This window comes from Sitophilus oryzae, unplaced genomic scaffold, assembly GCF_002938485.1.
Source record: "Sitophilus oryzae breed Bouriz unplaced genomic scaffold, Soryzae_2.0 scaffold_1583_pilon_pilon, whole genome shotgun sequence".
NCBI lineage: Eukaryota > Metazoa > Arthropoda > Insecta > Coleoptera > Curculionidae > Sitophilus > Sitophilus oryzae.
In genome coordinates this window covers 1,139,785-1,164,712 of record NW_022146262.1, presented here as the reverse complement: position 1 = coordinate 1,164,712, position 24,928 = coordinate 1,139,785, and the positions used below count along the sequence as shown (strand labels likewise).

General features: G+C 32.2%; 1 protein-coding gene across 1 annotated transcript; it reads right to left on the bottom strand.

Annotated features, from left to right (window-relative positions):
• Window positions 1–3,205: 3,205 nt before the first annotated feature.
• LOC115879662 (alpha-tocopherol transfer protein-like) lies at window positions 3,206–20,311 on the bottom strand. The gene is made up of 6 exons (XM_030896576.1): window positions 20,155–20,311; window positions 10,637–10,861; window positions 6,049–6,205; window positions 4,627–4,769; window positions 4,369–4,530; window positions 3,206–4,087 (listed from the first exon to the last, which is right to left on the bottom strand). Exons 2-6 carry the CDS (start codon window positions 10,859–10,861, stop codon window positions 3,905–3,907), a joined length of 870 nt encoding a protein of 289 aa, XP_030752436.1. The 5' UTR covers window positions 20,155–20,311; the 3' UTR covers window positions 3,206–3,904.
• Window positions 20,312–24,928: the final 4,617 nt, after the last annotated feature.

Sequence of the window (24,928 nt, the reverse complement as noted above, 5' to 3'; positions counted from 1 at the left end):
GTAGTAAATAGGTCACAAATTGAATGCATAAAACGATTTATGACCTTTTGACCTCAGGAAACAATAGGTACCTACCCACCACGAAATATATACCACGTCAGAAATCATATTTTTTCAGTTTAGAAAGTTTAATAAAATCTATTGTCTAACAAGTAGGTATATTTATGACTTTTTGATTTTTTTATTTCGCCATTGTTGATATTAATTAAAAAAAATAAAAAAAAATATATATAAGGGAGAGTATAGGTAATGTTAAAAACATTATTTAAATTCCGTTTCTGTATCACATAATCTCATTTAAATAATTACATTTCATTAAGTAGAATGTAAGAATGAACAAGAGACGGATTAATCAGATGTATTGTTGCCCCCCTTTCTTGAGTTATACCTCATCATATAGTCTAAGTGTTTTGACAAAAGCCAGTATCTGAGTTTTTGAGTTTTACAGAGGTTAGTTCTGCATCTCCGATAATAGTTGTACCAAAGTTTATGACATGAATGGTTGTCGTTGATGAGGTGTACAGGGTGGGCCAAATTCGACGCTTTTAAATGGAAACACCCTTTTCTATAGGAGATAGACGAAAACTAATATCTGTGTCTGGAACTCAATTTTTGTCAAAAACAAGTGAAAACCGCATATTGATATCTGTTACCGTTTCGGAGTTACGGGGTGTTTTTCAAAAATATGCATTTTTAACAAATCGCTGTAACTTTTTTGCTATTGAAAATTTTGTATTTTTATGAAAACATTTCCAAAGCCCCTTTTTACGTAGAATTTAATGGTTTAAGTATAATTTTTTTAAAATTAACAATTTAATAATTATCTACAGAAAATTTGATTTTTTATATGGAATACCCTGTATATTTTTACTTTATTGAAAAGAATTTAAAATTACCTTTCCAAAAATATTACACTTCATATTTTGCTCGATTCCTCTTCGAGATATAGAGTATATAAAAATTCGCCCGCTTTAAATAAGGCTTTGAACGGCACCGGCTGTAATGCAAAAAAGTTCTAGCTGTGAGCATCAATTAAAACGAAAATAATATTTTCTATGAGAGATGCAGAATTTTATAACAATTTAAAATATATTTAACCAACATCGACACATTTAAACTATATCTAATAACAATAAAAATAAGTAGCAAACCAAGACATGAGATTTTGCTACAGGTGTTCGACATATCGACCGTCTTCTATAATGGGCAGACGGGGCAGTTTTTGAACATTTCTCGCGGTATTCATTAACTCAGTGGGGGTGAAAGATACCCTCTCATAACTGCTAAGTATTTTTAATTCTTGTCTAGATTATACGGAAGAATAAGGAACCTTTATTCTTCCGCAAATATATCCATAGGATTAGATCTATGGGTACTAAGTCAGGCGGCCTCGACCGCCAACGGCTGAGATCTTGGTTAGCTATCCAATTATTCTTGAAATTGGCTGCAAAAATTTGCTGATAACTTCAGCGTTCAGAGGCGATGCGTCGTCTTGCTGGAAAAATATGTTTTCGAGTTCCATTAAAGGCATATCATCAATAAGGGGTCCAAAGCCTACTAGTTAAAAGTGGCGAGCTTTTAAAAATTCGGGATTATAACAAAATATCAAGTGTATTATATTTTTGAAAAGGTAATTTTAAATTATCTTCAGTTAATTAAAAATATATAGGGTGTCCCAAATAAAAAATCAATTTTTCTGTTGATAACTCTTAAATTATTAATTTAAAAAAAAATATACTTAAACCATTAAATTCTACGTAAAAAGGTGCTTTAGAAATGTCTTCATAGAAATACAAAATTTTCCATAGCAAAAAAGTTACAGGGATTTGTTAAAAATGCACATTTTTGAAAAACACCCCGTAACTCCGAAACGGTAACAGATATTGATGTGCGGATTTCACCATCATGTTTTTGATGAAAATTGAGCTCCAGACACCGATATTAGTTTTCGTCTATCTCCTATAGAAAAGGGTGTTTCCATTTAAAAGCGTCGAATTTGACCCATCCTGTACACTAGAATAGTGCCCATTTACCCCATTTACACCATTTTCCGCCCAGAATCTACATTCGCCGTTGTTTTTTAGCTTAAATCTACTAAGGTGTTCATTGGGGAGACTTTGTCCTGTTAAAAACCAAGACCCCGTAACAATCCGAAGATTATTATTATTCTAAATTGCCTGTAACACTGGTCTGCAATTTTTTTGACTGCAAATAAAAGTATTTTCTAGTTATTCTACCATACTAACAACAAGTTAACAGTGTCACCATCATGGATCACCGGGCGATCCCTTCCTAACAAATACAGGAATTAGGCAGGGGTGTGTCTTAGCGCCTCTCCTATTCAACATATTCATGGCAGCAAACTGCAGGAAAGAGGATTGCATGGGATTAGATACAGATACGACGGCGGTCTGTTCAACATAAAAAGACTCAGGGCAAAAACACGTACAAAATTCATCACAGAACATCAATACGCTGATGACTGCACTCTAGTTGCAAAAACGTTACAACAATTACAAGAAATGTTGAACACATATACCTGGGCATACGAGGCTTTGGGTCTTAAGCTGAACATCGATAAAACTAAAATCGTGTGCATTCTCCCGGAAGATCACAATAATTCGATAAAAATCGGAGAAGAATTATTGGAATATGTAGCAGAATTCAATTATCTCGGCAGTTTGATTTCGGAAAAGGCCAATATCGACTCTGAAATTCAACACAGTATTAGCAGCACCTCAAGAGCATTCTGAAAATTAAAAGACAGGGTTTTCTACAATCATGACTTGAGTATAAAAAGAAACTTGCAGTGTGCCGAGCAATAATAATCCCCACCATGTTATATGGAAGCGAAACCTGGGTGCCGTATCGCCGACACACCAACGCTTTAAACAATTTGCAACAGAGACACAGATATTTTCCACGAAAACTTAAAGGGGATAAACATGCAGAATGAGTGGAAAGAAGCAGCACACGCAATGGAGAAGAATTGTAAATTTAGTTAACAGCGACAACCAAAAAGTAAAGAGGCAACAAAGCAATGAGATTTTCAGAGAAGCTCATGAAAGAAAACACCTTGCATAATAATCTTCTGATGCGTGTCAAATACTCGTCAGCGAGTAATGGCAGTAGTAGTAGTAGTAATGGTTTCTAGTTGTATTTAAGATGAGTTAAGGTTAAAATCAGAATAAGGAATGAACAAAGATTTATTATAAAAACTTAACATTTTATTTATCAGTTCATACACACATAACAGGTACAAGAACAGTCTATTTTTATATCAATAACGTACATACATATCCATACATAAACAAAGAATCTCAGAAAACGCTAAAAGTCGATATATAAAAATATAAACATTTATAATAACAAAGAACAGTTAAAATATTAAAACAAAAAATCTTAAAGTATGTTCAAAATTAACTAATAAATGCATAATGATTTTGTAGAAATTATAGAGAACATAAAAATACATTTAGTTTTGGTATGATCTAACCACAGTCATAGGAACTAGGTAATAATTAAGGATCGAAGACAACTATAGCACAGATTATTTACATACAGCTGGTAGAATAGATTGCTTTCATAGTTTCAATATCAGAAAAAATTATAAACATGTATAAAAAAGCACTTTAAGACAGACAATTTTGAAACAAGAAAAATTAAACTGTTTCTTGGTACTTTTTTCTTTGAAAACTTCCTCTGGTACTAAAAACAAAGCCAGTTAATATCTGGAATTCCTATTTCATGATAAAATTTACAATATTTGATGTAAAAACTTAAAATTATCTGGAAATCTATTCTAGGACTGTACAAAATTATGATTGAAACTTATAAATAGAGAGAATGTGTCAACACAACTTGACAATTGACATTTTTCTATTAAATCCTAGTTTTTGGCTTATTACTTCTTGACCAATCCAAAGGTGTTCAACATTTTGATGTGATCTACGTGGCTTTCTATACAGGGATACCATTCCTTTCCTGTGTAGTCGATTTCAGGAAGGACACCACCGTAGTCTTTGGGTAGGTGTGTTGGAGCCATGAATTTGTGTAGAGATGACATATTTGATCCGTGGAAGTGTATCTGAAATATGAAAAAATTATGTGATATTTCTAATTTCTATGTATTACTATTTATTATAGTGCCCCACGTTGGGCGCCAAAATATGACTTCGGTTTGATTTATCACATTTTTTAATTCTCAGCTTCAAGAATGGTTTAGATAATCGTTTTTGGAAATCAAACAACAAAACAAAATCACCTCTTCGGTCTTTAACTTGACTTAAAAATGACAGATTGATTTTTTAAGTTGAATAATCCTTTATCTCTATGATACTACGTATAAGCGCTACCAAAAATGCTTACCCTTTTCCCTAATTTTTCTCCAATGAATGGTTTGAAAATAGCCCACACCATTTTGAAAATAAAAGGTTGCTTCACCATATGGACTTCTTTCAGTCTGAGGGGCATAGCATCCTGGATAAAGCCCAAAAGTTTCATACTGAAAGCTGGTGTCAGAGCCTTGATCTAAAATCAAACACACATATTTTTATACAGGGTGATTATCCTAGAATCGCTTCAATTTATAAAGCAGAATATTTTTAAGCTTTTATTTAAGATTACCTGTTTCATTCCTAAACCATCGAAATCCATAATGACAACTACACCTCTGATTTGTGTTTCTTCCTCTAACAGAGCAGCTTCGTGAATTAAATAGAACAATCTAAACATTTGGTCTGTGTTTACTTTAGATGGATCCCAGATTGCTAAGAAAAAGACAATGATCAAAGAAACATCATATCAATTTTTACTATAGAGTATACTTTGATTACCTATCGCTATAAATGTACGTAATAGAAAAACACAGTATGATCGAAAAAAAAACGGCGTCAGTGATGGCTATGAAATGAAGGTCGCTCTCATTTTATATGTAAAATTATATGGGAAATGTCATAGATGGTCATTACCAACCGAACTGGGCGCCGTGTTTTTTTTTCGATCATACTGTATGATCAAAGAAATACTTGTATTTTACATATACCTACAACCTACAGGGTGCAAACAAATAAAATTTAAAAAAATAAGAGGTAATGCTTTTCAAATAGAAAAATGTTTATGTCATTAGTGAAACGGCTTTTCAATTTGTTACTTTTTGACTATACATGTTCGTATACCTAAAATAAATTGTTTTTAAGTTATTTAAGATTTAGTTTTAAAGCGTATATTTATTTTCTTGATTTTAACCAGTAGTCTTTGACTTTAAACGTCAAGTGATGTAAAACAATAGATCTGGCTATGTAATATTGTGACACTTTGTTCATTTCCCAGCCGACTTTGCGCTGTTTTTTTTCGGTCATACGGTATAATATTAATAATATTAACTATTAGATATCACTCAAGAGCGAAAATACGAAATATATTTTTATAAATACACCTTCTAAACTCTTAGCAGGCAGTATTTATAAGTATAGGAAATTCAAATAATTTGTTTTCTGATAGATGAAAACAAATTGTCTGTTTGACACTTAATGTCAAAGGAAGCTAGATAAAATCAAGAAAAATATACGTTTTCAAACTAAATCTTAAATAATTTAAAAACGATTTATTTTAGGTATAGGAACATGTATGCTCAAAAAGTAACGAATTGGAAAACCTTTTCACTGGTGAAATTAAAAAAAAAGTGGATTTCCATTTGAAAAAAAATGATTTAAAATAATTTTTTAATCGTCAATTCCATGGCAGCCACCGCCATTATTATATGACATTTGAACAATTTAATTTTTAAAATAGATAGCCACATGTCTTCTCTTTATGTCACAGTGGCTGTGATAATCAGTAAAGTTGACTTTTAGGCTATATAAAAATAGAAATATTCTTTTCTGTTAAAGTTGTTAATGAATCATTAAATAAAAAAAAATATAAATTTTGGAAAAATATACAAAACAACTGCCTCCAGAATTTTTTAAAGCTACTATGTTTACGCCCTGTATATTTCAATAGGAAATATAAAATTTTTAATAATATACTTAGTAAGATATCACTTACATCCGCAATGTACTATAAGAACTCTTCTGCCTTTGTCATCTCTATCTTTAAGCACATTGACAACATCGTACTGGGTAAAAGCTTCTTTTTCTTGTTCAGGAAGTAGATTGTCCAACAAATTTTTATGTTTTTCTTTGAAGTCTGCTATTCTTTTCATCTAGAACAATAAAATACAATATTTAACATAGTCTTTACAGTCGATGACAACATATACAGGGTGAGTCAACGATAGAATATATATATTAATCGGTTTAAAACGTTCTACGTCTTCCGATGCCATCTCTCCATCTCCATGCCTGTCTGTCTCTTCATGCGCCGTCTCCGAGAGCTCTTTGCTCCATAAACGTGTCCAATCCCTTCCTGCCAACTTCTTCTCGGTACCCGGTTTTCTTCTTCCTGTAGGTTTCCAGTTTATGATTTGCTTTGGGATTCTTATTTCTGCCATTCTATGGACATGCCCGTCTTATATGAGTTGTCTGTTCTTTATCTCGTCGACTATTGTATGTTGTATATTAAACTTCCATAATCTCAATCAACGATAGAATAATAGTTATTTTTTATACAAGACGATAAAATGGTATTTTATAGTAGACCGAAAAAATTAATTCACGAGCGATGAGTGAATTAATTTCGGGATACGATAATGCAATTTTATCGTCGTGTATAAAACAATATTTTTTCCATAGCGAGTTACGTTTTAAAAAATATTCAGAAATTATTATTTCAAGGAATTTATTACGAGTAGAAAAAATATTGTGCTGGGTTGGCGTTGGTTTCTTTGTAATTTGACAAATACATAAAGCTGTCTCTTTAGTTGGCAGTTTTGAGTCAATATTTTTTAATTATCTTTCGTGTCGATTGCTGATTGAATTGGAGTCAGAAATGGCTCAAAACGAAATAAGTAACAACCAATGCACAGCATAACTTGTATTCTAGCTCTTTACCGATGATGAGCAGTGAAGTCTTTAGTATAGCGGGGGCCACGGGCCTGAGACAGCGAAGGGGCCCCTCCCTTGGGCCCCCACGGATCTTGAAGGACTTACAAAATCGCGATATTTTGTCGCGGTATTTCCCTGGAACGGTAGCGAAAGTAACGCTGCTCATATGTGGAACCGGTATTTTCATCACTTTGTCATCGTAAGTTGCCATTAAATACATGCAAACATTGTTTTATTACATCAAATTGCATTCATTTTTCAATTTAAAAATATTATTATAAGCTTTAAAAAAATGATGTTATCGTTTTTCTGCAGCCTTATTAGAGCTGGGGCCCTTAATATTCCTGGGGCCAGGGCCCATCAGGTCCCTACGTAAAGACGGCACTGCTGATGAGTAACATATTTATATCTATATCGATTTTTATTATTATTATTACAGTATACAGAGTGTCCCAGGCTGAGCATGCATTAGAAGTTTTTAGAAAACCACAATATCTAGATCGAAGTTTTTCTGCACATTATTGTTTTACAACTATCTATCGATCTATCGATTAAAATTATTTTCAACATGGCGACACTTCCAAAAATACCGTAATTTGACAGCAACTTTCTTATTTTAAATGGTGTAAATATAAAAAGTGGATCCATTTGAAAAAAATATGATTTATAATAATTTTTTAATCGTTCAATTCCATGACAGCTGCGGCCATTATTATATGACATTCGGACAATCTAATTTTTTATATAGATAGCCACATGTCTTCTCTTTATGGTACAGTGGCTGTCGCAAACACTAAATTTGACGTTTAGGCTATATACATATTTTTGACAGGCAGTTTTTTTCCTCCAAAAATTGTAAATATTTTTTTCTCAGAAACGGTTAACGTTAGGTTAGAGTGTTTAATATCAAAATTCATAAAATTTTACAGAGAATTTAAGTATGTAATAAAAAATGCGGCCACCCATTTGAAATAAGAAAGTTGCTGTCAACTTCCGGTACTTCCGAAAGTGCCATCATACTGAAAATATTTTTAGTCGATAAATCTCGTTGTGAAACAATGATATGCACAAAATCTCGGATCTAGATATTGTAGTTCTCTAGAAACTTCTAATGCAGGCTCAGCCTGGGACACCCTGTATCAATACTTCAATTTTATCAACCATTATACATAAGTCATTCAATTTTTACAAAATGTGCATTAGAAGTATATCATTATCTGAACAGACCGGGGGCCACATTTAGCTTCGCCGCCCCGGGCCCCCGACAGGCTTAGTCCGCCACTGATCATTTTATATGTAAAATTATATGGGAAAAGGCAAAGATGTTCATTTCCAAGCCAACTGGACGCCGTTTTTATTTCGATCATACGGTATTTCTCATGCTGGGGGAAGGAAAAATATCGTGATTCTCATTATATTTAAATTACTTCGTAAAAACTATAGAAAATACATCGAAATTAACATAATAACAAGAAATTGTTTAATGAAACTTGAAACCATTATAGACGCATATATATATATATATATATATATATATATATATATATATATATATATATATATATATATATATATATATATATATATATATATATATATATATATATATATTTATGCCGTATCATGCTACAATAATATGATTATTGCCAATTTAATCCAATATATAATGAACTTTATCATGAACAGGTAATCTTTTCTTATTAAAGTCCGTCCACAATAAATATTTTCAAGGAGCATAGACCGTGCATCAGTTTGATAAGAATCACAAAGGAATTATTCGCAATTATCTCCTGTTCGAAGTTCAATATTAAATTTTGTTTAAAAAAACAGGAATAGGAAAATAATCAGTGACGTTATGATATATCCTGTCTGTCTCTTGTAATTTATGTCTCATCAATAAAATATATTGAAAAAAATATGAATAAATAAAAAAATGTAACTTTTGTTGTGAATAAGGTTGTGAATAAAGCAAGATTCTATTTTTTTAGCGATGAACAGGACATGCCATAACCATATTCTATACCAATTAGGGTACAATTAATTAATTGTTGCCAACCATGGACATATTCGGCGCCGGGCTGACTGACTGGTATTTAAATTGCCCGCTGGGGATTCAGGTGGTAGCTTTGGAGTAAAAAATGCCATGTTGCCACATTTATTTATTTATTTCCTGTCATTGTCATTCGTTTTGACACTGTAGTTTTGTAATACGGGTTTTTAGTTTAAATTAATTGTGTTGTGATATTTTAAGCTTAAAAAAATTACTAGCAGACCGTGCAGACGAACATATTGTTCTTTTTAGAAACTCTTTTAGGGTAAAGTATACAAGATAGCTAAATAACAAAATAAAAACACTAAATCACCACAACACACCAAAACACTTTTACTTTTACACTGGACGCGCGTTTCGCTAACCATGTTAGCATCATCAGCAGATGATTATAAACTCAAAAAAGTTTATAGTAAAAATAAAGGTTCCAACCCTCAACTGTAATAGCTAAATAACCGTAAAAAACTCATCGCAAGCTTATTAGAATATTTTGAATGGGAAAGCGGTAGTTTTTATGTCCCTTAAGTGCTGTTAAGAAGGTGAGTTTTGTTGATGTAAATAATAATTGTTTATATATCTATAATTAATTTCTTTTCGTTTCCTAAAATATTTTGATTAAAAGAAAATATATAAGAGTGGGCAACGCTGTGCCGGTCAAGCTTAATCACGTGACTAAAAGTTTATTTGGTATGAACTGTACAGGGTGGCTCGAATTCGACGCTCATCATTGGGATTTCGGAAACCGTAAGAGATACAGGATCGGCTAAATGGAGGCAAAGTTGCGCAATTTGATGCTCAATAAAATGCCGTATTGCATTTTTATTTTTTATTATTTTTTTTGCATAAAATATTCTGGTGGTGGAATTTTCTGTACGAAATGTCGGCAAATATCAAAGTGACTATATATAGTGTTTTAAAAGTGATGAAAGGATTTAATTAAATTGAAAAAAAATCAGGTCCGTATTTAAAAAAATTAAGTTGATGATGGTCGCCAGAAGCCGAAACGTCAGAGTCAATATTTAATCACACGGAGTTATAGAGCAGAAAAAGTGGCCATGAAAATGTGTTTTTCATTTTAAATTATCTTAACAAATAAAGCCAGGAAACAATAGAAAACAAAATTAAAAATTCCGTTTTTTTTTCGAATATATTCGGAAGTATTCGGAATTTTTCAAAATGCAATAGGGCATTTTATTGAGCATCAAATTGCGCAATTTTGCCTCCATTTAACCGATCCAGGGGTGCAACTTTGTTCATGTTTCAAAGCGATAGCAAAGTAATTTGTAGCTTGATGCACTATGTTCAGTAGCAACATCGATTCGTAGCGATATTCTGATTTCTCGCTTTGTGGCGAGGCGACAGTCTAGACACGTGTGCAAGAGTGTGATAGTGATACCATATTTCGCAGCATTTGAGCGACACTAGTTTTGCAATGAACATAGTATCGATCTGGTTTCGACATCGCTTCTAAACGATCGGTTGCTAACTTGAACAAAGTCGCACCCCTGTATCTCTTACGGTTTCCGAAATCCTAATGATGAGCGCCGAATTCGAGCCTACCTGTACATGTATATAACTCGTAGATTTCTTATTTACTTACCAATTTGTGAGCACTTTCCGGGTAAAACTTCACAGGCCTTAAGTACATAATGAGCACCTCATCTGTATCCTTGAAATAAATACTAGGATCGTTTTTTAAGAGTACTCTTAATTCCTCTATGGCTTTTTGGACAACCTCTGGTGTCTCTCTGAGTTCTTTCACAGCTATAGCTTTGGTTTCTTCACTGGCAGGTGCCAGATCTAAGGCAAATGGAGGGAGTGTCATCTGCAATTTAAATAAAAATGAGACTAGCTTTTAATCTGCAGGATCAAGACCAAGACCGACCAATGCCAGACTACCGAAAGACCAAGACTAATACCAAGCATGCAAGACTTCGCTGTTTTGCGGTCATGCATTTTTTTCACATCTGTATGGTATAAAGATCGAAAAAACCGGCGTCCAGTTGGCTTGGAAATAACGATCAATGACATTTGACAATGACAGCGATTTTCATTTCAGAGCCATCGCTGACGCCGTTTTTATTCTAATTTTTTCTATAACTATTCTATGTTTTAATATCTCATAAATTTAGTATTTTAAGTTCTAGGTTTGGTGCATTTCAGTTGATTTCCGACCGCAGCGCTTCAACGGAAAAAATCTGAAATTATCAATATATAATTGACGCCACCGTCATGTTGGTCGCATTAAAATAATATTGATATCGTGGTTTTGTCATAATATTTAAGTATTTTGGTTTTTTGCTAGTGCTGTTATTGAAACTATAAAAAACTCAAGCACGAGGTTATGACCTTAAGTGACTGACATACTGATTAATCACGATCCTGCTCAAACCACTCAACGTAAGTAGCTCAATTTTGGCATACAGGTCGATTCTAGGGTGTAGAGGTTCGATAAGAAGGGATTTTTCGAAATTCCAGTTCCAAGAGGGTGAAACCACCTCTCAAATATTACAATATTTTTTATTTAAAAAACGGTCAAGTTTCCGAAAAAACGCTTAAACACGTATATTTTATTTTGTTTTTTTACATATTTTAAGATTTTTTAAATATGTATACAGGGTGTTTCGAAAAATCTGGTCATTGATTAATCACGATCCTGCTTAAAGCGCTTGACGTAAAAAGCTGATTTTTGGAAAACAGATTGCCTTTAGGGTGTAGAAATTCGATAAGAAGGGATTTTTCGAAACTTGAATTCTAAGGGGGTGAAACTATCGCTCAAATATTAAAATACTTTTATTTAAAAACCGGTGAGTTTTTCGATACGTTCGGAAAAACTCTTAAACATATTTTGTTTTGTTGTTTTACATATTTTAAGATTTTTTATAGATTTATACAGGGTGTTTCATAAAATATGACCATTGAGTAATCACGATTCTGCTTAAACTGCTTGACGTTTAAAGCTGATTTTTGGCAAACGGATTGACTGTGGGGTGTAGAGGTTCGATAAGGAAGGGTTCCTCGAATATCAAATTTCAAGAGGGTGAAAACGCCCCTCAAATATTATTACAATATTTGTTATTTAAAAAACGGTTAGTCTTGGACAAGCATAATTTATTTGGTTTTTTTACATATTTTGAATTTTTTTAAAAAATCATACAGGGTGTTCCAAGTTGGGTAATTTCTTAACCACGATTCTGCTTAAACTGCTTGACGTAAAAAGCTTATTTTTGGCAAACGGATTTTTCGAAAGTCAAATTCCAACGAGATGAAACTACCCCTCAAATATTACCAAGTTATATAATAATATCGCCATATTGTTTTTTCTCGTGCTGACATAAATAATGTGAGAAAATTTGATCTAGTTTGTATGTTAATGGAAATTCTTGATTTGCTTTATCATCACCATTACAAATGATTAATTCGACGCGAACGAAGTCGCTGGTACACGCTAGTAACTTATAAAATAAGTTAGACCTTCTGAAGATATCAAAATATTATATATAATAATTTACGTTTTATTTTTATTTTTAGAATTTTCACAAATTATACTTCCTAACACTTTTAGAATAATTAAATAATACATTTTTCGTATACTCGCTATTTAAACCTGTGTATTTGTATATATCGATTGTTTACGATATTCTCCGGTGGTGGCAGCACCGGCAGGATAGAAATATTTTTTTAAACTTCTAGAGTCAGTGCCTCCAATATATCACAGAAAAAAAAACATACTTTTTAATTACATACGGATGCTAATAAGCCAAGAACACAAACATATTTTGTTTTAGACCTTTGACTTTATAAAAAAGATAACTTATTTAAGTGGTTGATAAACTATTATTTGTTAGCAGGAGAGATATGTACGTGATCATACAGGACACTTTAAAAACTATTTTAAACATATTTTCATTAGATAACCTAATTAATTACTTTAAAATTAATCGCTGATAAAATTACAATAGAGAATTTTGATTTTTGTCCCTTTATTTTGTATTTTAAGTGCATGGAAATTTTCAAAAAAAAATAATAATTATGCAGTAGATTTTATTACCTACTGATAATATACGTAATTAGTTATTTTTAATTTGTTGCAAATAATGTAGTTAGTAAACAATAAACAATATTAGTATTGTTTATGTTATTAATAAGTTTTGATTTCGTATTTCAATAAAGATAACTTTCAAAAACGCTGATAAGGCTTGATTACGTCTACATTTTGTTTCATATGTTTTTTTATTAGTATCTTGTTATTTAATCAATAAACAACTGAATCTATTCATACTTCATATACGCTTGACATAAATAAAAAACATGAAATTCAATGCAATAGGCCAGTCATTTAAGACATCCCACATCGCAAACGGGACTGTATCTACGATTTTTTTATATATTGTTAGAACCCATGAGACTATGCCCATTTTTGCAACCCTCAAAACCCTGTGTTACTCCCGTGATACTCAAAAAAAACAAAATTTTGGTACTTATTTCAGTTTTTTTGAAAAAACTACGTTAAAAAAGCATTTTTCAAATTTAATTGTTTTATACTTTTATAAAGCCAACTAAATTTCCTACAATTTAAGCCCAACCCGAACCCTCTAGACCAATTCGTTGTTCAAATACAACCAATCAAATATCGGCAATTTCTTTGAAAAACTAAAAATTTATGAGTACGGTCACATTCCAAAGCACGTATCGGCTAAACTAATGGCTCTAGAGAAAACTCATAAGAAATAGAGTTGTAGAGAATTCATTTAGCTTTAATTTGATGTAAGAATGGGTTTGATAAAACCAAAATATAGTAAAATATCGGAGTTTGGGGGGTATCATGAAAACATATGTTATTAAACGTAATTAAAAATAAACAACATTAATATAATATGTATAAACTATAAAATATAATACAAAAGCCCTACTTTACTTGGCCCTCTTAGAAGGACCGGGCCCCATCAATTTCGGATCAGTCGGAGAGGGGGGAGGAAGAGGAGGAAGGACATTCTCTGACAATGGAGGTGTGTCCTCATATGTTAAATCGTCCAATTCCTCGTCCTACTCATCCAAGATGATGGGAGCAACGTTGCTGCAGCTTCGCCCTTGGCAAAAGGAACAGAGGATGGAGCACTTCAGTCCTGCTTTTCTGCAAGTGCAGGATCCTATGCAGCCTTGCTTGCATCTGCAAGCAACCATCTTAAGCAGGTTTTAAGGGGCGGGCTCTGCACGCATAGTTATTGGCATAAGACCTTCTTGACTCACCAGTCAACACCACCGTCCATCCCCAGTCGGATAGATTTTTCTCGACCCCCAACCATTTTTAGACCTGGTGGTAGATTCTCCAGAAATGATATTTGGCAGCTTCCGTAGTTCGGGGCAGGCGGGCAAGGTTTATTTTGGCTATTCCTGCCGATTTTACGAATGCCAAGTATCGCATGCTATTGATCCCTGATCCCCTCCATAGAAGTTCAACGCGAGGTTCATCTTCTCGCCAGCATTTCCTACTTCTTCCTGACTCAAGTTTAGATCAAAGAAAATGGTACCGAGGTCTATCCAGTGGGAATTTTTTTACATCAAATTAAAGCTGAATAAATTCTCTACTACTTTATTCCTCATGACTTTTCTCTAGAGCCATTAGTTTCGGCGATACGTGCTTTGGAATGTGACCGTACTCATACATTTTTAGTTTTTCAAAAAAATAGCCGATATTTGATTGGCTGTATTTCGACAACGAATTAGCTTAGAGCGTTCGGGTTGGGCTTAAATTGTAGGAAATTTAGTTGACTTTATAAAAGTATAGAATAATTAAATTTGAAAAATGCTTTCTTAACATAGTTTTTTCAAAAAAACTGAAATAAGTACACAAATTTTGAGGTTTTTTAAGTATCACGGGAGTAGCACAGGGTTTTGAGGGTTGCAAAATTGGGCATAACTTAGTCCCATAGGTCCTAACAATATATTAAAAAATGGTAGATACAGTCCCGTTTGCGATGTTTGCCTTTTTAAATGTCTTAGATGACTGGCCTACAGGGCTGTAATTCAAATTTATTTTTCTTTCAAAAAAGGAAATGTTTAATATTATAAAATATAGGCAACTCTGCAGATAAAAATTAGTAAAAAAGTTTGTATAGATATATGTCCTAAAATGCTTAGTTTCAGAGATACAGAGGGTGTAAAAGTTTCATTTTTATTTAGATTTTTTCCAAATAATTTCTGAAGTAACGCCAATATTTGAATGAAAATTGGTGTCTAGGATTTTTTTGACATGATAAATTTGATTTTGATGTCAATATGACTTCTACTAGTAGAGGGCGCCACCTACATGTGTTTTAACAAAGGTTTTAACTGTTTTGAAGCGTAATAACTTTTTGTCCGTACCTGTATAAAACTACCGAGGGAAAAAAATTAATGATAAAACAGTTTCTATTCAACTTTTGGTAAAAACACTTTCAAATTTATGATCTCAGTCTAAGAACTATTTAGTCAACATGTTTAATTTAGGTCAATGATGACAGGTATTGATAATTTCGATTCCAAATATCTCAAAAACCAATACTCGATATCGATTTTTACCAAGAGACATTTTTTACGTAAAAAACGTCGTAAATAAATATTTTTTACGCAGTAGTTTTATACAGGTACGGACGAAAAGTTGTTACTCTTCAGACCAGCTAAAAATATGTAGGTAGCGCTCTCTACCAGTAGGAGTCATATTGACATCAAAATCAAATTTCTCATGTCAAAAAATTCCCAGACACCAATTTTCATCCAAATATTGACGTTGCTGCAGAAATTATTTGAAAAAAATCGAAATAAAAATGAAACTTCTACATCCTGTATCTCCGAAACTAAGCGTTTTAGAACATACATTTATACGAACTTTTTTACTCATTTTTATCTGCAGAATATGCCGCCGAAGTTTCCGGAATACAGTTCGGACCACCCTGTATATTTTCAGAGTTAATAAAGGATATTTCCTAAATAAATGCAAGTTTTTTATGTGGTAGTTAAGCAAATTTTATATTTTTCGTGACAGATTTCCGAGAAATCTCAAGAAAAAAACTTTTTAGTATCACAGATTCATTCTCTTAAAATTTCTTGGGGGTGTATTTGTCTTGCAACGTTGCCACCGCCTACGTTACCCACATTTGCATATTTGTGTGTTTATAAATTCACATTAATTTAAATTTTCTGCACTATAAATTAGGAAAATTAATTTTATGCTAGTATCACAAATTATATTTGACAATAAGCTTCATGAAAAGATTCTGCTTTGGAAAAATCAGTTCTCAAAAAAAAAAGTTTAAAAAATTATGCGATGTGGCGTTTTTTACAAGAGACAAAAATGTAGTGAATAGTAGATAGGGACCATTTTACGAAAAGATAATCTGAGTTGGAAAACATTTATACTAAAATTTATGTAGGGGTGGTGGTAGTTTTGACCCTTCCTGTACTTTATCTTGATTTTTGTGAAAGTCAAATGTAACAGCGCTTAGCATACCCAAAATCTCATTCAAATGTGATTAGAATAACGGTTCTTAAAATATCTGAAAAAATGTGTTTATTTTTTTAAAGTTTGATTCACTCTAGCGGACAAACGAAGTACTTTTTATAGAGTTAAATATTGTGTCCAATGATTCCAAAAATACGTAGTTCTATGTTCTAAGTTAACAAGTTGATAACATTGATAAAAGTTTCTGGTGTGTATATTAAATTTTATCTATTTCCAAAATTGTTATTAGTTTTTATAAATAAACTAGTGTGTACCAGCGACTTCGTTAGCGTCGAATTAATCATTTGTAATGGTGATGATAATGCAAAGCAAGAATTTCCATTAACATACAAACTGGATAAAATTTTTTCACATTTATGTCAGCATGAGATAAACAATATGGCGATATTATTATACAACTTGGTAATATTTGAGGGGTAGTTTCATCTCGTTGGAATTTGACTTTCGAAAAATCCGTTTGCCAAAAATAAGCTTTTTACGTCAAGCAGTTTAAGCAGAATCGTGGTTAAGAAATTAGCCAACTTTTTGGAACACTCTGTATGATTTTTTAAAAAATTTCAAAAAAACCAAATAAATTATGCTTGTCCAAGCGTTTTTCCGAAAGACTAACCTTTTTTTAAATAACAAATATTGTAATATTTGAGGGCAGGGACGCGCCAAGTATTTTCGGCGCCGTCGTGCGAAATAAGGGTAGGCGCGTTTCTCCAATATTATAATATTAAGCCAAAATTTCCAATGACCAGTGGCGCGGCGCTCGACATTGGTGGATAATATATTTTCACCACTGGCGTTCATAGATAAAAGTATTACTTAAATTTTATGTTAATTTGTTGATAAGCTCCAAAAAATGGTTTTATTATTTTTTAAAGTCAGTTACCGCAGGCGCCTTTAGGGCTTTGCCGCCGTCGTGTGCCGCACGACCTTGCCCATATGGACGGCGCGTCCCTGTTTGAGGGGCGTTTTCACCCTCTTGAAATTTGAGATTCGAGAAACCCCTCCTTATCGAACCTCTACACCCCACAGTCAATCCGTTTACCAAAAATCAGCTTTAAACGTCAAGCAGTTTAAGCAGAATCGTGATTACTCAGTGGTCATATTTTATGAAACACCCTGTATAAATTTATAAAAAATCTTAAAATATGTAAAACAACAAAACAAAATATACGTGTTTAAGAGTTTTTCCGAAAAACTCACCGGTTTTTAAATAAAAAATATTTTAATATTTGAGCGATAGTTTCACCCCCTTAGAATTCGAATTTCGAAAAATCCCTTCTTATCGAACTTCTACACCCTAAAGGCAATCTGTTTTCCAAAAATCCAGATTTTTCGAAACACCCTGTATATATTTTTAAAAAATCTTAAAATATGTAAAAAATCAAAATAAAATATACGTGTTTAAGCGTTTTTTCGGAAACTTGACCGTTTTTTAAATAAAAAATATTGTAATATTTGAGGGGTGGTTTCACCCTCTTGGAACTGGAATTTCGAAAAATCCCTTCTTATCCAACCTCTACACCCTAGAACCAACCTGTATGCCAAAATTGAGCTTCTTACGTTGAGTGGTTTGAGCAGGATCGTGATTAATCAGTATGTCAGTCACTTAAGGATTTTATATATTAGTATAGATTAAATAATTTCTTGGTTACTTACATTTGGTTTTTTATTTACTTATATTTACATTTGTTATTACAGAAGATTTGTGATAAAATTAGGGAGAAACCTCTTCTTGAAGTTTTAACACTTTCTTCATTGAAAACCGATACCTTTGTGACAAATATATTTAATATTTACAATTGTTGAAGATTATACATTCCATTATTTAGAAAATACTAATAGTAAAAGAATATCCTAAAACTTGTGTATAAGAAAGAGTGGGATATACGTATGTATATGTGTATCCCATTCTAGACTATGCAAAACAATATAATTGTCTCTATGGTGTAACTGGTTCCCCAAATTTCATGTCGTTATTTGTATTATTTATTTATTTGTATACTTTAGTGTTTTCTGTTAATGTTTTTTTTTTCTATTTTGTTTAAATAACGATCGTTGACATTCCTCGTATAATTTTACATACAGGGTGTTTGAAATTCGGTCAAATATTTTAAAGGACTATTGGGATCTCCGAAACGATGAGATACAGGGTGGGTAAATTGGGACAAAGTTACCTGTTAGTAATCCCAATGATAATCCGTTTAGTCTGAACTTATATTTGTCTTTTCGGGAAATATGACGGAAAAACAATTTTTACAACTTCGGCAACCGGTTTCCTGCATCGTACCATTTGTAAGGCTTTTGAAAATTTGATTTTTCTGTTAAAATAATGCTAATAAAAATATGAAAAAATATATCTACTAGATGTAAAAGAGATCAAACTAAGGTTTCGCAACAATTACAACTACCCAGTCTGAAAAATTAGTAGCTTTTTAACTTTTGTGCATAAAGGTGGTACGGTTCTGGGCTACTTTCCCCTATTAGATAATAAAAATTCAAATAATTATTTTCTTAATTAAAAATTTTTAATTTATTTTAATCTATACTAATATATGACATACTGATTAATCACGATCCTGTTCAAACCACTCAACGAAAGAAGCTCAATTTTGACATACAGGTTGATTTTAGGGTGTAGAGGTTCGATAAGAAGGGATTTTTCGAAATTCCTCCAGTTCCAAGAGGGTGAAACCACCCCTCAAATATTACAATATTTTTTATTTAAAAAACGGTCAAGTTTCCAAAAAAACGCTTAAACGCGTATATTTTATTTTGTTTTTTACATATTTTAAGATTTTTTAAAAATGTTTACAGGGTGTACGAAAAATATGGTCATTAATTAATCATGATCCTGCTTAAAGCGCTTGACGTAAAAAGCTGATTTTTGGAAAACAGATTGACTTTAGGGTGTAGAGGTTCGATAAGAAGGGATTTTTCGAAAGTCGAATTCTAAGGGGTGAAACTGCCCCTCAAATATTAGAACATTTTTTATTTAAAAACCGGTGAGTTTTTCGGAAAAACTATAAACACGTATATTTAATTTTGTTGTTTTACATTATACAGGGTGTTTCATAAAATATGACCAGTGAGTAATCACGATTCTGCTTAAACTGCTTGACGTTTAAAGCTGATTTTTGGCAGACGGATTGACTGTGGAGTGTAGAGGTTCGATATGGAGGGGTTTCTCGAATCTCAAATTCCAAGAGGGTGAAAACGCCCCTCAAATATTACAATATTTGTTATTTAAAAAAACGGTTAGTCTTTCGGGAAAACGCTTGGACAAGCATAATTTATTTGTTTTTTTACGTATTTTGAAATTTTTTAAAAAATCAAAAAAGTTGGGTAATTTCTTAACCACGATTCTGCTTAAACTGCTTGACGTAAAAAGCTTATTTTTGGCAGACGGATTTTTCTAAAGTCAAATTCCAACGAAATGAAACTACCCCTCAAATTTTACCAAGTTATATAATAATATCGCTATATTGTTTTTTCTCATGCAGTTTGTATGATAATGGAAATTCTTGCTTTGCTTTATCATCACCATTATAAATGATTAATTCGACGCGAACGAAGTCGCTGGTACACGCTACTTTTTTATATCTTAAAATACTAAATCGACTTACCTTTCTATTACTTTTTCACACTACTAGGTAACAACTGAACACTAACCAACACTAAAGCACACAGTACGACAACCGGTACCAGAATGTATCGTTTATTTTAAAGCAGCTAGCTTAAGTCCCTTTATCTTATCCAATAGGAATTTCAAAGTTCACAAATCAAAATATCTCCTATATGATGTATTTATATTTATATTTTCGAGATATCGGGTTATACTTCGATGACACATCATATCTGGAACCGTGTACGGTGGTCAAAGGTTAGATTTTCTATGTAACTTATTTTTTTTTATTTTTCGATAAGAAGTCCTCGTAATCTAGTGTAGACAATGGTTCGAAATTAAATTAATTTAAGTTTTTAGTATTTATGTACAGGGGCGGAACGATAAGGCACTAAAGCCCCGTTTAGACGTAACGTTTTACCTGTCAGTTTTGTGTCAGGCAAAATGGATGGCTGTATAGAAAACTCAAGTTTTCAAGATTTTATTTTAATTATTACAAAAATAGAACAGCATATTGTGTTTAGTGAAGTCCAAAAGAAAAAACATGAAATTTTACTCTATTTAAGGCAATTTACAATGTCAGTTATCTGTCTAATATATTCGTAATCATTAATAGTCGTAATCATTAATTATAGGTACCGTAAGATAAAAAAAAACTGTATCACAGTGGCCTTTGAAATAAAAATAATCTATACTAATATATAAAATCCTTAAGTGACTGACATACTGATTAATCACGATCCTGCTCAAACCACTCAACGTAAGAAGCTCAATTTTGGCATACAGGTTGATTCTAGGGTGTAGAGGTTCGATAAGAAGGGATTTTTCGAAATTCTAGTTCCAAGAGGGTGAAACCACCCCTCAAATATTACAATATTTTTTATTTAAAAAACGGTCAAGTTTCCGAAAAAAACGCTTAAACACGTATATTTTATTTGTTTTTTACATATTTTAAGATTTTTTAAAAATGTAGACAGGGTGTTTCGAAAAATCTGGTCATTGATTAATCACGATCCTGCTTAAAGCGCTTGACGTAAAAAGCTGATTTTTGGAAAACAGATTGACTTTAGAGTGTAGAGGTTCGGTAAGAAGGGATTTTTCGAAACTCGAATTCTAAGGGGGTGAAACTATCCCTCAAATATTAAAATATTTTTTATTTAAAAACCTGTGAGTTTTTCGGAAAAACTCTTAAACACGTATATTTTATTTTGTTGTTTTACATATTTTAAGATTTTTTATAAATTTATACAGGGTGTTTCAGAAAATATGACAATTGAGTAATCACGATTCTGCTTAAACTGCTTGACGTTTAAAGCTAATTTTTGGCAAACGGATTGACTGTGGGGTGTAGAGGTTTGATAAGGAGAGGTTTCTCGAATCTCAAATTCCAAGAGGGTGAAAACGCACCTCAAATATTCATGGGTGAAGTCAGGGGGGGCTTGGGGGTGCTAGGCCCCCCCAATCCCTGGATTAGCCCCCCCCCCAGACCGAACAAGCCTACACACCAAATAATTGAACATTATTGGTACTCAGACAGAACCAAAAATAAAAATAATTTTCTGATTTGATCTGTAAAAATTGTATAATTTTTAGTTTCGACTCAGTAGCGAATGCGAAATTGAAGCGAAATTGGCAACCAGGCGTACCGAACGGGAATTATGCCGATAAAGACAGCGATAAACAGGGTTGCCACCTTTTGTATTTAAAAATCGGAACAGCACTGTCGGATTTTTAAGCAATATTTATATCTTTTTGCGTTAACTTTTTAAAAAACTGTTCGAAATTTATAAATAATTATGTAAAAATAAAAAAAGATAAGTTGAAAACAAAATTAGTGAACAATCAATTAAATTTAAAACAACTAGAACAAAACCTAAACAAAATCAAAAGTTTCAGATGTATAATCTATATAATTGGCTTGTGATTTTAAGATGTTTTATTAATTGTCTGTTTTCTTTTAGTTTTAATTTAATAATCATTACAATAAATTTACGATGTACTTAAACAGCCGTTAAACGGTAGCCTACTAAAATGCCGTTAATATTGTGACGTCGTTCATGTCGGCGGTAAGTAATGCCTGGCCTTAAGCATTTTATACAGCATATACAGCATACAATATATTTTAAGAGCACCTGTGGGTTAGTGGCTGAGGCCAAGCTGAGGCTATCCCTTCGTAAGCGAATAGTCCGTGGTTCAAATCTCACGCCGACCAAGACTTTTTTATATTTTTTTTCCTTTATTTTTTTATTTATAGCGTGATCTTTCTTTATTTATTTATAGCGTGATCTTATTGCATTGGTTTCACTCTTTTTGGTTGGATTGGTTTAGTTATTTGGCGGCTTGGTTAGCGTGGTTATTTGGAGGGTATTAATTCATTGGTGGGTTGATTTTTACTAATTTATATTTGTTTTTTATATTTTTTATCAGTGTTGAGGTTAGTTGCGTTGGTTAAGTTAGTTATTTGGTGGGGTGGATAGCGTTGGTTAGTCCTTATAAAATTCCTATATTTCATAAAGCCGTCAAGTTCGTCACATCAACGACGTCATAGGCATTTTAGTAAGCTACAGTTTGACGGCAGTTTTAGTACAGCCATAAATTTATTATAAAAATAAAAAGTAATTTAGTTATTTATACAACAAGAAACAGCATATAATATACAGACAAGGAAATTATATTTTAATTATATTATTATCTATTTATTTTACCCTAGAACAGGTATTGGGGGTCCAAATACTTTTTTAATAAAGTTTTCATACCCTTTATGAGAAAATGTACCCTAATTGGGGCGTGGCACCCCAACAATTTTTCGCATTCAGCGCTATTTTTGAGATTGACGGCAACCTTCCGCTTCTTCAGTTTTGTAATAATAAGTTTCATAATTGGGGCTTTAGACCTCCCCCCAGATCCAACGACCTAACTTCGCCCATGCAAATATTACAATTTTTTGTTATTTAAAAAACGGTTAGTCTTTCGGGAAAACGCTTGGACAAGCATAATTTATTTGGTTTTTTTACATATTTTAATTTTTTTTAAAAAATCATACAGGGTGTTCCAAAAAGTTGGGTAATTTCTTAACCACAATTCTGTTTAAACTGCTTGACGTATTTTTTTATTTAAAGCTTATTTTTGGCAAACGGATTTTTCGAAAGTCAAATTCCAACGAGATGAAACTACCCCTCAAATATTACCAAGTTATATAATAATATCGCCATATTGTTTTTTCTCATGCTGACATAAACGTGAGAAAATTTTATCCAGTTTGTATCTTAATGGAAACTCTTGCTTTGCTTTATCATGACCATTACAAATGATTAATTCGACGCGAACGAAGTCGCTGGTACATGCTATATACTATAACAGATAATAAATTTCTGTCGCACTGATGTCTATACAGGGTGTCCCAGAAATAAGTTCAAGTATTTTAAGGGGTGGTAGATCTGGTCAAAAGAAACTTTTTTTCTCTTTACCGTTTTTCAAGCAAGTAAAAAAAACGGAGTTATTTTACTTTGAAAATTTAAACAAAAAATTCTTTTTTGCTTAAATTTTGAGGACCACTGGATCTTTTCTGGATTTTCTTTCATGTAAATTTAATCTACCTATGTTGCCATATTATCAAGAAATTATGTTTTTTAATTTAAAACTAAAGTTCTAAACTAAATTTCCAAAAATTTTCCAAAAAAAACTCATAGGGGTGTTTGTGAGGCCGAAATATACTACCAGTTAAAATACTTTTGCACTTATTTCTGGGACACCCTGTATTGGTCATTTTTAAAAATTGACATGATATTAACATGCAGTCATAGAACATAAGGATTCACAATCACAGAATAAAATCAAATTTGTTTCAAACTTGGGCCGCACCAAAAATGTTAGACCCGCCACTGGTTACATCTATAGTTACTTAAAATAAAATTGCATGTGTGTTTACAAAGCAACGATTGTAATTTGATTCTATGAAAATTACCAAAAATTATAAAGAAATTATATCAATTTTCGTAAATTTATTGTATTATTCAAAAGGCAGCATTACAATATATGCAATAGGCAAAGAGTAGAGAATATATTCTCTAGTATTCTCTAGAATATATTCTACTATACAAGGTGACCCAGAAATAAGTGCAAGTATTTTAACTGGTAGTATAGTTCAACCCCAAAACCACGACTATAATTATATTTCGAGAAAAAAAAAAATTTGAAAAATTTTTAGGATTTTTTTTTTTAGTTTTTAATTAAAAAACATAATTTCTTGATAATATGGCAACATAGGTTAATATAGGATTAAATTTACAAGAAAGGAAATCCAGAAAAGATCCAGTGATTCCCAAAATTTTAGCAAAAAATCATTTTTTTGGAAATTTTCAAATTAAAATAAGTCCGTTATTTTGGACTTATTTGAAAAACTATAAAGAGAAAATATGTTTCTTTTATCGAGATCTACCACGCTTTAAAATACTTGCACTTATTTCTTGAACACCCTGTATATTCTCTAGAAATATGTTCTACAGATACCCGACGCACTATTGCCGGACTCTGTATAGTGAAAGTGTTTTATCTTTGGGATTACTTAATTTCGATCTAACCCTGTACAAAAAATTATGTCATTTCCTAGGTCTTGTGTAATTAAATATTTGTTTAATCTATAAAAAAAGACATATACATTAAAAAAAATTTTTACGCCATATAAAAATAAATTAAAACCTTTTTTATTTTTTAATGGCGCTTACCGCTAGTCTAGGGCTTGACCTCGCTAAAATTATTATCGATTGTCGCCCAGT

Excerpts from the sequence above, each read along its gene's own strand:
- LOC115879662 (XM_030896576.1), bottom strand. The coding sequence starts at position 10,861 with ATGACACTCCCTCCATTTGCCTTAGATCTGGCACCTGCCAGTGAAGAA. Across the intron at positions 6,206-10,636 it reads CGGAAAGTGCTCACAAATTG|ATGAAAAGAATAGCAGACTT; the intron begins GTAAGTAAATAA and ends TTATTGTTCTAG. Across the intron at positions 4,531-4,626 it reads ATGGTTTAGGAATGAAACAG|ATCAAGGCTCTGACACCAGC; the intron begins GTAATCTTAAAT and ends GTTTGATTTTAG.